At 37.3% G+C, this 13,280-nt stretch overlaps 1 protein-coding gene across 4 annotated transcripts in view; it reads right to left on the reverse strand.

Annotated features, from left to right (window-relative positions):
* The window catches only part of arid5b (AT-rich interaction domain 5B), a 356,167-nt gene that overhangs the window by 44,882 nt on the left and 298,005 nt on the right, over positions 1–13,280 (reverse strand). For 3 of the 4 annotated variants that reach the window (XM_062975777.1, XM_062975776.1, XM_008114764.3), the window contains 2 exons: positions 6,995–7,202; positions 2,814–2,866 (listed from right to left, as the gene is read on the reverse strand). In XM_062975777.1, coding sequence (XP_062831847.1) covers positions 2,814–2,866; positions 6,995–7,202 — 261 coding nt within the window. The remainder of the gene's footprint in view (positions 1–2,813; positions 2,867–6,994; positions 7,203–13,280) is intronic. The other variant, XM_062975778.1, reaches the window with a different exon arrangement.

Below are 13,280 nucleotides of genomic sequence, written 5' to 3' on the forward strand. Positions count from 1 at the left end.
AAATTCAGTCCAAGAGAAGATTTCAGTTTAACAGCTTTCTAAAACAGAAAAATATATTCATTATTTCTCTCCTAAAAACTAACAGAGTTGAATACAACTATCACTGGGGAGATAATTCTTTAAAACAGGATCTGTGAGAGAGTTTGCTTCTAGCTATAGTAGGCAATAGTCTCGTGCATTTGTATGGAAACACTATAGTAAGTAAGTAAGTAAGTAAGTAAGTAAGTAAAAGTTTATTTGTATACCGCCCTCTCTCCCAAAAGGGACTCAGGGCAGTTTCCAATATAAAATCAGCATAAAACATTGTACAATAAAACACTGAAAACACTATAAAACGCTATAAGAATTAAAAACAAAAACAAAAACTATCTGTTTCTCTTTGTCCCATTCGTATGACCCTGTTTCCAGTTCCGTCTGCTGCTTCCGAAAAGGGGTGCCTATCCAAATAAGTTTTTCTATTCAAGGTCCAAAAAAACTCCCAAAGATTTTTGGCTCATTGGTGGCAAAGTGCCAGGGCCTGGCACGGTCTACATCTGAGCATGTCACGTGACCAGTGCCTAGTGCTCAGCTGTGGGCCCAGCTAGCTGGGTCTAGTATGAGCACCAAGCGCTCAGCTGTAGGTCTTGCCAACCAGGGCCTGTACTAGGTCCTGCCAGCCAGGACCTACATTCGAGCATGCTGAGCGCCTGGATGTAGCCCCTGCCAGGTGCTATGAGCACTGAGTAAGAGACACTCGGTGCTCCGAAAATCAGCCGACCAAACAGTTACCATTTCTACTTTTTTCTGTTTCACTGATATTTCTATTCCGGGGAGGGGGGGGGGGGGGATTGTACCGTTTAGTGAATTCCGAATAAACAAACAGCATGAAAACATGAAATAAGCAGATGAGATAGTAAGTGGGCCCATGACTAGTAGGCAATTGCCTATCTCCCAATGAAAGAATATGGACCAGTAATATAACTTTCCCTGTTGATCCTGTTTGATCAATGTAGAGCTGTCAGCTTTCATCTTTTCTTCTAAAAGAGCTCTTTATTTTAGTTTTAGCCACTGGTTGGATAAAGCAATTATCTTTTCTGTTACAAGTGATCACAATCTCAGTTCAGTTGGCCACACTTGGGCCACACTTGGGAATCCAAATCAAGATGGTTGATGTTTCAATGTCCCGGGGAGAGCGTGGATGAGCTCCCTCTATCAGCTCCAGCTCCATGCGGGGTCATGAGAGAAGCCTCCCACAAGGATGGTAAAACATCAAAAAACATCCGGGCGTCCCCTGGGCAACGTCCTTGCAGACGGCCAATTCTCTCACTCCGGTTGCTCCTGACACGAAAAAAAAAATAAAAATAAAAAATAATGTTTCAATGTCAGCATTTTTGAAATTTCATTTTCTAAGTTACTTTAGTTTGACAATTTGTATCTAACAACAGCTGGTAATTATGATTCAATGGCTGGCCACATCTCATAGTTATTTTATACATTAGACCAAACCAGGGGTCAATTTGTGTAGCTGAACTTTAGTGCAATGTATAAATTTTACCTATTTGTTTTCATATTTTAAGTGCAAAATCGTAACACTTTAAGACTGCAATCAAATGTTCAACATACATCAAAAGCAAGACCCACTGAACGTAGGTTTACTTTTAGAAAATAAACATACTGAAGTATATATTAAGGCAAATCTAACCTGAAGATAACTCCTATACATGTGATCATTATTTTCCTAATCATTCCAGAAAGATCTCAAGCACAGCTGACAAAATAGGAATTAAAAATGAAGAGAACAATAGGCTTTGTTCTAAGAGATGAATACTAGGATGGTTACATTTTAGATTAAATTAATTTCAGCTTTCATGCTCCTCTGTTATTTCATTGTGGTGTAGATGAACCTAGATTAATGCTTGATGAACAAAGTTAAAAAGAAAGAGTGAGAGGGTGAAGAAACTTATATATACATCCTTTTCTTTTTTTTTTACATTGAACTGTGGCAGGAAATTCACAAACTAATCTGAGCATCATGGGAAGGGGAAATATTTCCAATGACGATCGTTTTATTTCAAATTGGTTTTATTAGAGATGCCATCTCTATGTGCCATATTAAAGGAGCTCTTTCTTCTCATTTCAAGATCTTAATCATAGTTTGTTGCTCCAATATTTTATTGGTTTGGAATACATGCTGTAAAATCCACAACCATCAAATTTCCCCATGAGCTAAAAATAAAGTGGCCATGTCAGATATGGTTAGTTGATAAAAAGCATCAGTTCCTCCCTCCTGCCTCCCCACCATTACTTTATACTTTGTATAACTTCCTGTTTATATGGCACTCTGACCCTTTTCTAATAAAGATCTTTTACCACTCACAGTAAGAAAAGATAGTGCACCAAGCGATTTCCTAATGGACAATGCTGACTACTTTGGAAAGCATTTAATATGTTTCCCCTATTCAGAATGAACAGATGTCAGGGACCATGCCAAGTGAAATTGTGTTTTATGCAATCTTGGATTGTTGTACTGGAATAGCCCTTTCTGAACATGGGAAAAAATTACAGACCCAACCAATTTCCTTGACAAGGAAGAGTTACACATGTTTTCCACTCAGATATTTTTTTAAACAACAAATTTACAGTTTTGCCAAACCTGGAACTAATTGGGGCTGCATCCAAAAAAGAAAAAGGAGGAGGGGAGGGCATATGACTAAAGTGCTTGAATGCTCACTACATGATAGCTTCCTTTGTGAGAGTGTTTTCATAACAACAACATCCAATACAGGGAAAAGTTAGATTGCACTTTTTTCCATTTAAATTACTTAAACACTTACTGTTTCATATCCTCCCAGTTTTTGAGCAGCTTGAAACATAGTCCAAAGGTTAACTGTTAGAGGGACAATAAGTATTTAGATAAGCATTGCATTAACCAACTTCTTTCAAAGAAATGCAAATCAAACATTTTTTCTTATACAGTGAAGCAAAATGATTACAATTGCATATCAATAGAAAAAGGTTTAGACAAAAATCACACGATTTTGCAAATAACATTTACATAATTCAGACAGCAAACACTGGCTTTGCACATATGCTTTTTTCTTAAAAGGGAAAGGTTCCATTGAGATGCAGTTAGGAGTATAAACAAAGTTATTATTGAGGTTAAAACATTTCCAGAATAACAAGGAAAATGCATTTCTTTAAAATAACATAAGCTTTGGTTTATATGGTTTTTTGGAGAACTAACATATTTATTGTTTAAAATGGAGGCGTTGTTTTTCCTTAATGTGATCTAATTGATGTAGAAATAACTGGGAGTGTGTGCACAAAGCAGTCATTGATTAAACAACTGTTCCTTGCCATTTAGATGAGACATTTTGGCTAGGATCCAGAGATACTCTTTCACACAAGGAAAAAGATTTCAATTTGTGTGGAGCAAGGCAGCTTTTTCCATGCATGGAACCTGAAGGGTGAGGAAAATCAAGACCAGGCTATATCCAGATGTGATAGACTACAGCTCCCATCACCTCCAGCCAGCACAGTCCTTCTATCCTGGCTGGAATGAAGGAAGTAACAATACAACATGCCTGGGAAGGAGAATCCATTTGTGGATGGAAGCTCCTATAAGTCCAGCAGGAAATTCTGGGTCCTAGCTCTCTCACCAAACCTAACTTTTATGGTTTTGCTCGCTCTTCAATTTTTTCTTTACGTAACAAGATGTGTTACTGTTAGAATCAGACTGGCACTGTGTGAACACATGGCAATTTGTTCTATTGATCTGCATGCAGGGTACATGGCCTCTAAATAATTCATGTACTCTGGACTATATAATGTATGTGTACATGAAGCTCAGAACGTAAGGTGCCTATAGGAAACACCTTCCAAGCATCATCAATCTGTCTGCTGGTGAGACCTTTAGAATCTATCATGAAAACTTTATTTTGATGGGCAACATTTTAGAAGGGATACTAGAGAGCTACATCACTTATTTTGCTTTCACTTGTGAGAATGAAAAATTTCAGATGTTTTCTCTCTGCAAGCAAATGTGTGACTTTTTTGTGTTTTTCATTTATTTTGGAACTTGTTCTACAAAAAAATTGTGAAGTTTTGCTTAAAATACCACAAGATATGAACTCTGTGGTTTCACACTGATTGGGGCTGCGTAGTGGGGGTGTGGAGGGATGGCTGTATTGTTTTGTGGTGTGTGCGGGGTAAGGCATGTAATTTCATTGTGCAATAGCACAATGACAAATAAAGCTATTCTATTATATATTATGACAACTGCTTTGCTCTTTCCTGTCATCTGGACTTGTCTACCTTGTGTCTCCAGTGTTACTGCTTTCCCTTCTATTACTCCGACTTCCCTATTTTGCATTTAAGCTTAAACTGGAAAATAACTAGGGGTATCTGTGTTTTAAATCGTTTCTACCACTGCTGACACTGAAGGGAGTATTTAATGAAGTAAATCTGACTGACATGATTAGATTGGAGGGCTTATGGACTTCTTGTATAAAATATAAAAACACATTTAAGCACCCAGGTTTTATGGACATTTCAGAATGGTAGCTAAAGTTCTGCTTATTAAAAACAGTATCTTATGTGTGTGATAAAGACATAAACCAGTCCTTCTACATATCTCAGTATTCCTTGACTATAATAACACACACTGAAGATCTAATAACACACACTGAAGATCTAATGTAGGCAGTGAGAAAGATCTTTTAACATGATTGTACTTTGCTTTAAGAGGTTTATATACTTTTTAAAACATGTTTGCACTGTTTCCATACAGTCTGTTGCTTTACATTGCCTTTTTTTTCTGTTGGAGTGAGTGATATCATGCAATCACTCACACAGATGTCTAGGAGGAAATCCCATTGAACTGGAAAAGCTTACTTCTGAGTAGACTCATTTAAGGTCAAGACTTCACTGCAATTTATAAGTAAAGGGGTAAAACTACCACTTTTCAGAACATATGTATAGTGCTGTCCAATAAGAAATATGCAGAATTCACCATAGGTTTGACTGCATTTTGCTCCTTCTACCCTATCTTGCTAAGTCAATGGATCCCAATACCATGGGCAGCTCCTATTATTGGCCCTGCTGGAATTGGCTCTAAATATTATATATATTACAGTGTTACCTAGTGAGTAGCATTCATTATTGAACCAGTGAGTACGGCAAAGAAATGGCAGTAACATATACATGTTTACCAGCAACTGTGCTGTCTAAAATTATTATGTTGAATCAGTCTTTACATATGTCAAGGCAGACAAACACTGCAAATGATGCCAGCCATTTTGCAAACAATTCATTTACTCTTGAGTAATCTTCCCCTAAAGCATATGCAGCACTTAAAATATTTGCAGGACAAGTTAGTGTGGCATATTAATGAATATCAAACAATCCAGTGTGCCTCAGCTCAATGTTGAAGAATGATCTCATCTGAAAACTGGTTAATTGAGATCCAATACATTTCTCCTTCACCACCACCACTCCCTGTTTTGTGAAATGTGTTTCTTTATTACAGACATGAAACCAAAAAAATAAATTTAATTAAATGCAGACACACAACTCAAACATTCAAATGAAAAGCCTCACTGAACTTTGTACTCTCCTCTTAGCTATCAAGAGCTTTGCTCGGGCCTTGATGTAATCGGAATCAAATGCATAATGCAACAAAGCTGTTCATAGTACATTAATTTTACTTCTATTTCAAGCAGCTGGTTTTTCAGGCAAACATTGTAATCATTCTGGAGTTATGTAAGTTTTTAATAGCTGCTAGAGGTCTGTTGCAATCAGTGTCAATTGCTATTAGGTATGTAAATTGTTATGTAAAACATACAGGTTTGACATTCCTCATCAAAATAACACACAGCTTTAATCTGTAGCAATAGGTTCGGGGAGGTAATATTTCCAGGTAAGGCATTCTCCCTTTAGAATAATTTAAATATCTTACCGAATATTAAAAATACAGCTTTGTATATCGTTTGCTGTGTTCATTCTTTCTTGCTTATGCAGAATTTAATTACAGTGCATGTTCTCTATCAATTATTGCATTATAAACAGTGACACTCAGAAGTGCTCATTCCAAAACATTTTTTATTGCTTTCCGTGTTTAAATAAGCCATGTCTACTTTTATATTCAGTTAATTATGATCTCTGGACCCTGTGACCTCCCATTTCTAATTTCTAGCCACCTTAACATCTTCCCTTAATATCTGTGCTGTTTCTTTTTTCTCCTCTCAAGTAACATCTGGGTAAAATAAAATGATGCCTTATTATAATTCAAAGAAAGAGATTAGCTGCAGGGTATAAGGGAGAGAAAAAGCAGAAACCTTATAAACATGTTTATTTCTGGTCACTGGCTGAGTATTTTGAAACTATAACACTGCCTTCCTACACATATGTACTCAGAAGTAAGTTCAATGGGGTTTACTCTCAGGCAATTGCATATATGATTACAATATACATTTGCAGAAAATGCCCAGAAGGGAGATCTGCTGCTACACTCGGGATGAAAAATACATATGGGTGGTTATGAATACGAAAATAAAAATTCTGGCTTGACGCAAGACACACGCCCAGTATACCTCTGTCTTTCTGTGTGTGTGTGTGTGTTTGTGTGTGTGTTTGTGTATTTTGCTGTGTCTTAATCGCTGGGATCCAATGAGGTACAAGTTCTGCCTGAAGAAGCCTCTGTCTTGTGTTTCTCAAATAGCATCTTCCTCATTCCCTTCACATCCATGTCATATGGCAAACCACTCAGTAAGTTGAGGAGACATGAGAAGGTGGTGTGTGCTGTTCAAATATTTTTAAAAGCCCAAAATCCCACCAGCCATGCCAAAGGCCATGAACAGGGCTAAATGCATCTTTGGATGTCAGTGATTAGCATAAAATTTCAAATCAGAGGGTTACACTAGGCCATATAAGTTCACAAAGTTTTCCTACTGAATCAAACCCAGGTACCAATTTGTTCTAACGCATCAAACAAAATTGCATTGAAAATTCTACTTACTCTGCTTAAAACCGAGGTAGGGTATCCGTTCAATTGGTGTTTTTCTTTCTTTCATATATTTATAAAGTGCCACAAGGAATGCCTGTTCATCTGCTTGAAATTCATTGCCTGCAGAAGCCTTGGTTTTATTCTCATTTGAGCCCTTTTTACAGTTGTTGCTGTTGTTATTTTTGGTTTTGGGCAAAGGCAATTTAGCCTCACATTTTATCTGAAAGAAAAGAGGAGATGCCAGGTTAGATCAGGAACCCTGTCTGATCCAGCTTTCATTCCTATTTCAGAGAGAAAAAACTCTCTGACCTATCCTCTTTTTCTCAGAAGATCAAGCTGTATTTTTCTTGTTCTTTGTTTAGCATTAAAGCTTTTTCTTTGCACTTTAGTCACAATATTCCCCAGTTGTCAAATCTATAGACACTCGCAACACAAAGAGAGGAGATATGAGGTCTGCAGTTTGCGATAGGGACACAGATTCCACCCCCGCCCCCCGTACGTGGCCGCCATTCTGTCAGTACACCAATGTGTACTACACACCAACATACCTTCACATTTTAAAGTGACCCATCTCCACACACTTCAAAAAGATCTCAGTATGAATGAGCAGGCAGAAAGGTGGCCAGCCAAGTCCACACATTTCACCAGCAGGCATTGCTTTGCTCAAACGGTGCATTCAAACACTGGGTTGCATGGTAGCACAGCACTATTTGGAGAACAAGCTATCGCTCTCAGGAGTGACAGTGGACATTATTCTACCAACCAACATTGAGATCATATTCAGATGCTTTTAGGCGGCATCATATCTTGAGCCAGCCCTGTAAATGTTCATCAGCAGAGGAAAACAGCAGGTTTAGCATTCATTCCCAAGAACACGAGTTTCCTTTCCTACCAATCACTTTGATGGCAGAAACCAAAAAATCCTCAGTGATATTAGAAGGCCAGGCCTCAAACAGCAGAAACCTCATGGGAAAAATAGTTCAGGGGAGGGGTTCTTCCTATTTTCACAAACACATGGTGCAGAAAAGACAACATCTATTTCCTGTATTGTCCTAAGAAAAGTGCACTTACATAGCAATTCAAATGTATAGCAATATGCAAGATATAGATTTTTTAAAAACACAGCCTACATTGGGTCCCCCTGGGGGAGAAGTGTAGTATATAAAATAAATAAATAAATAAATAAATAAATAAATAAATAAATACAATTGTATCGTAAAAGATGATACAACTGTACACATTTCAACAGAAACCAAAAATGTCTAACAGTCCTATCAGATATACTTGTAAAACTGTTATCTAATTATACATGCCCTCTTTCTGAAATGATTTTGGTTTGCACGATTATCAATAAAGGAAATATGCAATGCTATTTTTTTTTTACTTTTTAAAAAGATGCATCCTATACATGTGTACAAAGCTTTCATCAAACTAAACTTAACTAAATGTCAAACCTGCACAATACATCGATACTAAAAAATAAATGTTTCAAATTCATAATCCATTATTCATGTAATATTATTTGTAATCAAATACTCTGGTTAGATTCTGGATATGCCTTCTTAAAAATGAAGGCTATGTAAGAGAGGCCTTTGATGACTGCATAACCTCATGGGAAAACTTCCTTGAAATGCTCAGAGCTGGAGCAGTATTTCTATAAATGAAGTATTCAGTTGCAGTGTCTTGGGGTGAGGCACAAACCACTTCTGTTAAAACTGGACAGGGTGTAAAGGTATATTAATTGAGGTCAAAGTATCTCTCCCCCCCAAAAAAACCCCTGTTATCATCACAATATATTGCAAATAATGTTTCCTTTTTAAAAAAATTGAAATATAGCATCAAATTTTTACATATCCTTCTTTAATATACACTGTTCCCTCACTTATTGCAGGGGTTAGGTTCCAGGACCACCCGCAATAAATGAAAATCTGCAAAGTAGGAACACTATATTTATTTTAATATTTATACATTATTTTAGTAGTTATACACTATTTTAAGCCTTTATCAACCAATTATGTATTAATAAATCGCCTCCTTCTCCTGTTGCCGCTTGGGCTCCTTTTCTCTCCCTTTGGCTTCTCCTTCCTCCCTTCCTTAGGCTGTAAATTGTAATTTTTTATGATGTATAATATTCTTTTAGAGTTTATTGAAAAACCGCGAAACAGTGAATCTGCGAAAAGTGAACCACAAAGTAGTGAACACTGTACATAAGAATGATGGTTGTTTCCACATTACCTAGGCCATTGAGTAAATACAATGTAATAGATCAACATTTTAAACATGGAATCCCCATGTTGGAATTTTCTTTTCTTCTAGGAAATTTTGAAGAGTTCCCAGTCTTTCTAGAATATTGAAGGGTCTTCTATCTGAAGATATCCTGGCAAAATGTCAATTTCCGCTATTTCAATTACTTTTATTATCCATTCTTCCATTTTTGGTGTTTCTTCCAGTCTCCATGTCCGCACATAAACAATTCTTACTGCAGTTGCCATCAGAATGAAAAGTCTGTCATATGTCTTCAAAAGTGAGATATCTATTATCTAGTAAGAATGTCTCTGGATGCATGGGTATTTTTAATACTTTTTCTATAGTTGGATGGATCTCAGTCCACAATTGTTTTGCCTTCTTTCAGGACCACCACATATGAAAAAGTATCCCATTGTTTGTTTAAATTTCCAACAAGTATTTTTCAGTTGTGGCTGCATTTTGGCTATTTCTATAGGTATCATGTAATATTGATAGAACATTTTGTAAAAGTTTTCCAACAGTGAGTAATTTCTGAATATTTTTGTTTTTACTTTTCACAAGCATTCCCAGGCTAATTGTACAGCCAATATTTTTGGCCCATTTTAGTATATACATTCTTTGTTATATTCATCTTCTTTGTGTAGTTTTAGCAGCAGGGCATATAGTTTGGATAGCTGTTTATTTCTTACTTTAAATGTTTTGTTAAAATTGGTCTTTTCTTTCTATTGATGGTGTATTTGTATAAATTCAAACCAGTTCCAGTTGTAGCCTTGTTGGTTTATTTCTATCCTTGTTTTTAGTTGGAGATTGCCTCCAAATATTAATTTCTTTATATCTATTTTAAGAGGAAAAATCCTAGCTCTTTGGAGAACAATCTGTATGCAGATATTGCGGCATGCCCTGAAAACTCAGGCATTTCCTTTGAGACTTTTACTAGTTGAGGAGCGACACAGTTGCATGGTTTATATCTTTAAAACGATTTACATTGATTAAGATGTTTTCACACATAATTTCTCATATTCAGAGTTCGGCCTTCTCCATAAACTGATTACCACAATGAAAATGCATAATTCAAGTAAAGAAATTAATATCATTGATGAAAAAGAGGGTCACAAAGTAAAAGAGGGAAAGAGGAAGAGTGTTTGCATGGGTATGGGTCCATATACAACACAATCCCCGTATCTAAGGAATTAGTGTACATGATTTCATTTATCTGTGTCCAACAAAATGTTCTCTCTATGCATTTTCTAGGTTTTCCAGGATGAATCTATGGCACAGGATGAATCTAGTGAACCTATTGATAGGTTTTGAGTATCCATCCAGTCTGAGAATGTATTCCCCGCAGATAGAGGGGCCATATTGGACTTTCAAATCACAGTCGTTTAGCAGGTTTTACTTCTAAAAATACAATGTAAGAAAGGAAAGAAGATAGAGAACCTGTGTTTGAATACTACTTTAGGTTTGATGTTAGGGGTTATGCAATGTCTTTGCAGTCACTGATCCCAGATATTATTCTCAAAGTAGAGCTTTAGTGTTGATGTGATAGAAAAAGGAGGATAAGAACAGGAAATCAAATGAGAATGTCTCTGGCCACCGTGGGGAAGTGCTTAACACAAATGGAACACTGTGAAACTCTAGGGTAATTTGGCAACCAAATTGGCAACTCAGTGAGACGGTAGTGGAATCTGTTACCAGCTAGACTATTACTCCTGGTTTTAAAAGGGAGACCTGTTCCTGAATCAACACTTCATTTTATACCAATGAAACACAAATTTATCGGGTTTATCATCAAAGCTCTAACTAAAGAATACAGACAAACAAATAAAAACTTTTTCGTGTCAGGAGCGACTTGAGAAACTGCAAGTTGCTTCTGGTGTGAGAGAATTGGTCGTCTGCAAGGACGTTGCCTGGATGTTATGATATTTTACCATCCTTGTGGGAGGCTTCCCTCATGTCCCCGCATGGGGAGCTGGAGCTGACAGAGGGAGTTCACCCACTCTCCCCGGATTCCCCGGTTAAACAAGGGTTTAACCCATTGTGCCACCGGGGGCTCTCCTAATAAAAACATGATTTAATTATACAGTACAGTATATGTGTAACTTAGGGAGGTTCACAATATCATTGGCTATTTATTTATTTTGTAGTAATATGCTATGCTTCAAATGCAGGTTGAATGTTTTTCTGAACATGCATTGTTCAGATATGAGGAAACATTTTCCTAATGTGCTGGAAATGAAGTCTGAATTTTAAAAAGGTTAGTAGTGTAACCCATAAGAAACACTTTTCTACTGAATAATATAATAATCTCTTTGTTCAATCAGTCATTGAACATATATTATATTCCCACATAATATGGAACCATAATTTAACACTAGTTACATGATCAGAAAGGAACTTGCACGAGGCTCTGGATTTATATGTTCCCCATTGTCTCTGTTCTTCCCATGTGACTGAGGCCCCTTCTACACTGCCATATAAAATTCAGATCATCTGCTTTGATAATCTGGATTATATGGCTGTGTAGAAGGGGCCTGAGAAGAAAATTACAGAATTCAGATTCACTTTAGCAAATGTGGTTTAATAGCTCTAGTTTATTTCATAAGAGAATAAAGTAACCCAAGCTTTGTTTTAGGGTTGTTTAACAATTTTTTAACCACAATTGCTGCTGAGCAGATAACAATAAGCCATGAAACTGGCAATGAGAAACTGGTAATATGGTTTGTTTAACCTCCCATCTATATGGTAGGAGGGGAGAAAGCACTTTAGCCGAAAGCACACCAAATTGTTGTAGAGTTGTGGGGGTTTTTTGAGAGGGGGTGTCTAATAAGCTTTTTGAAGGAATTCCCATTGGATACCGCTAGCTTCTCACTGTGTCTTTTTGGGCAGTTTTTTTTTAATTCTCTGTACAATAAAATTTTGAGTTGTGAATGGGGAAGAATCCAAGGTATATCCTCCATCCATCCAAAATAGAAGCTAAAAGACATAATTGGGAAAACCTTTTAAAAAAATAACAACCATATTATCTTACAAAATGCCTCTCCCTATGCCAAGTCTTGTTTTTTTATACCATTCCATACAAATATCGGCACACATTGGTAGCTGGCAGGCTTGCTCAAAAAATTCGATTTCCCTGTTTATCGTTAGTAATTCATTTGTTTTGTCGCTTTTGAAGTGATATTCGAATCGCATTATCCCGTCGTGTGGATCCCGCGGTTTTGAACCGCGATAGGCAATTTTTCTGATGTCGTCGGTTTTTTTCGTTAGGTAAGCAAGCATTTGCAAATCACCCAAACTTGTTTCAGTGCACTGGGGCAACCTAGCATGTTGTTTCCACCTTGTGGCCAATCGGAGAGCACGTTTAACTCAGGGGAGGGGCTTGTACATCCTGAATGAAAACTGCAGGGAGCCTCATGGCTCATTCGGCCCGGGGATCTGGAGAGAGAGGGTTTCTTTCTCACTAGTTCATCCCTCAGTACCAGCAGAACTACTTGTAATGAGTACAGAGCAAGTAACATGAATACAACACTGGAGATAATTTCAAGAGCCACAGGTAAAAAATCACTTCTGTAGCCCTTTTATTTTCTTGCACTGCACAAATGGCTGGCTCTCTTAAGCTTATCAATGCTTGCAAAGTCTGGCAAACGGTGCAATTCCCATAATCCACACAAATAGAACTTGGGCAAAGGGGAGGCTGTATTTTTCCCTTTTATTTTCTTGCACATTAGTGCAGTAAGTGCACATTGGCTGGGTATCTTACTCCTATCAATGCTTGCAAAGTCTGGCAAACGGTGCAATTCCCATAATCCACACAAACAGAACTTGGGCAAAGGGGAGGCTGTATTTTTCCCTTTTATTTTCTTGCACATTAGTGCAGTAAGTGCACATTGGCTGGGTATCTTACTCCCCCCCCTCCTGGGCTGTTTTGGGCCACAGCGCATGTGTGTCCGCCATTAACGAATTACTTTTGAAACTAACGAATTTTCGTTAAATTTCGAAAATTTTTGAGGGCAAAATTCGGAAATGACATCGGAAACGAAACGCTAGTGCCCCC

Source organism: Anolis carolinensis, chromosome 3 (genome assembly GCF_035594765.1).
Source record: "Anolis carolinensis isolate JA03-04 chromosome 3, rAnoCar3.1.pri, whole genome shotgun sequence".
NCBI lineage: Eukaryota > Metazoa > Chordata > Lepidosauria > Squamata > Dactyloidae > Anolis > Anolis carolinensis.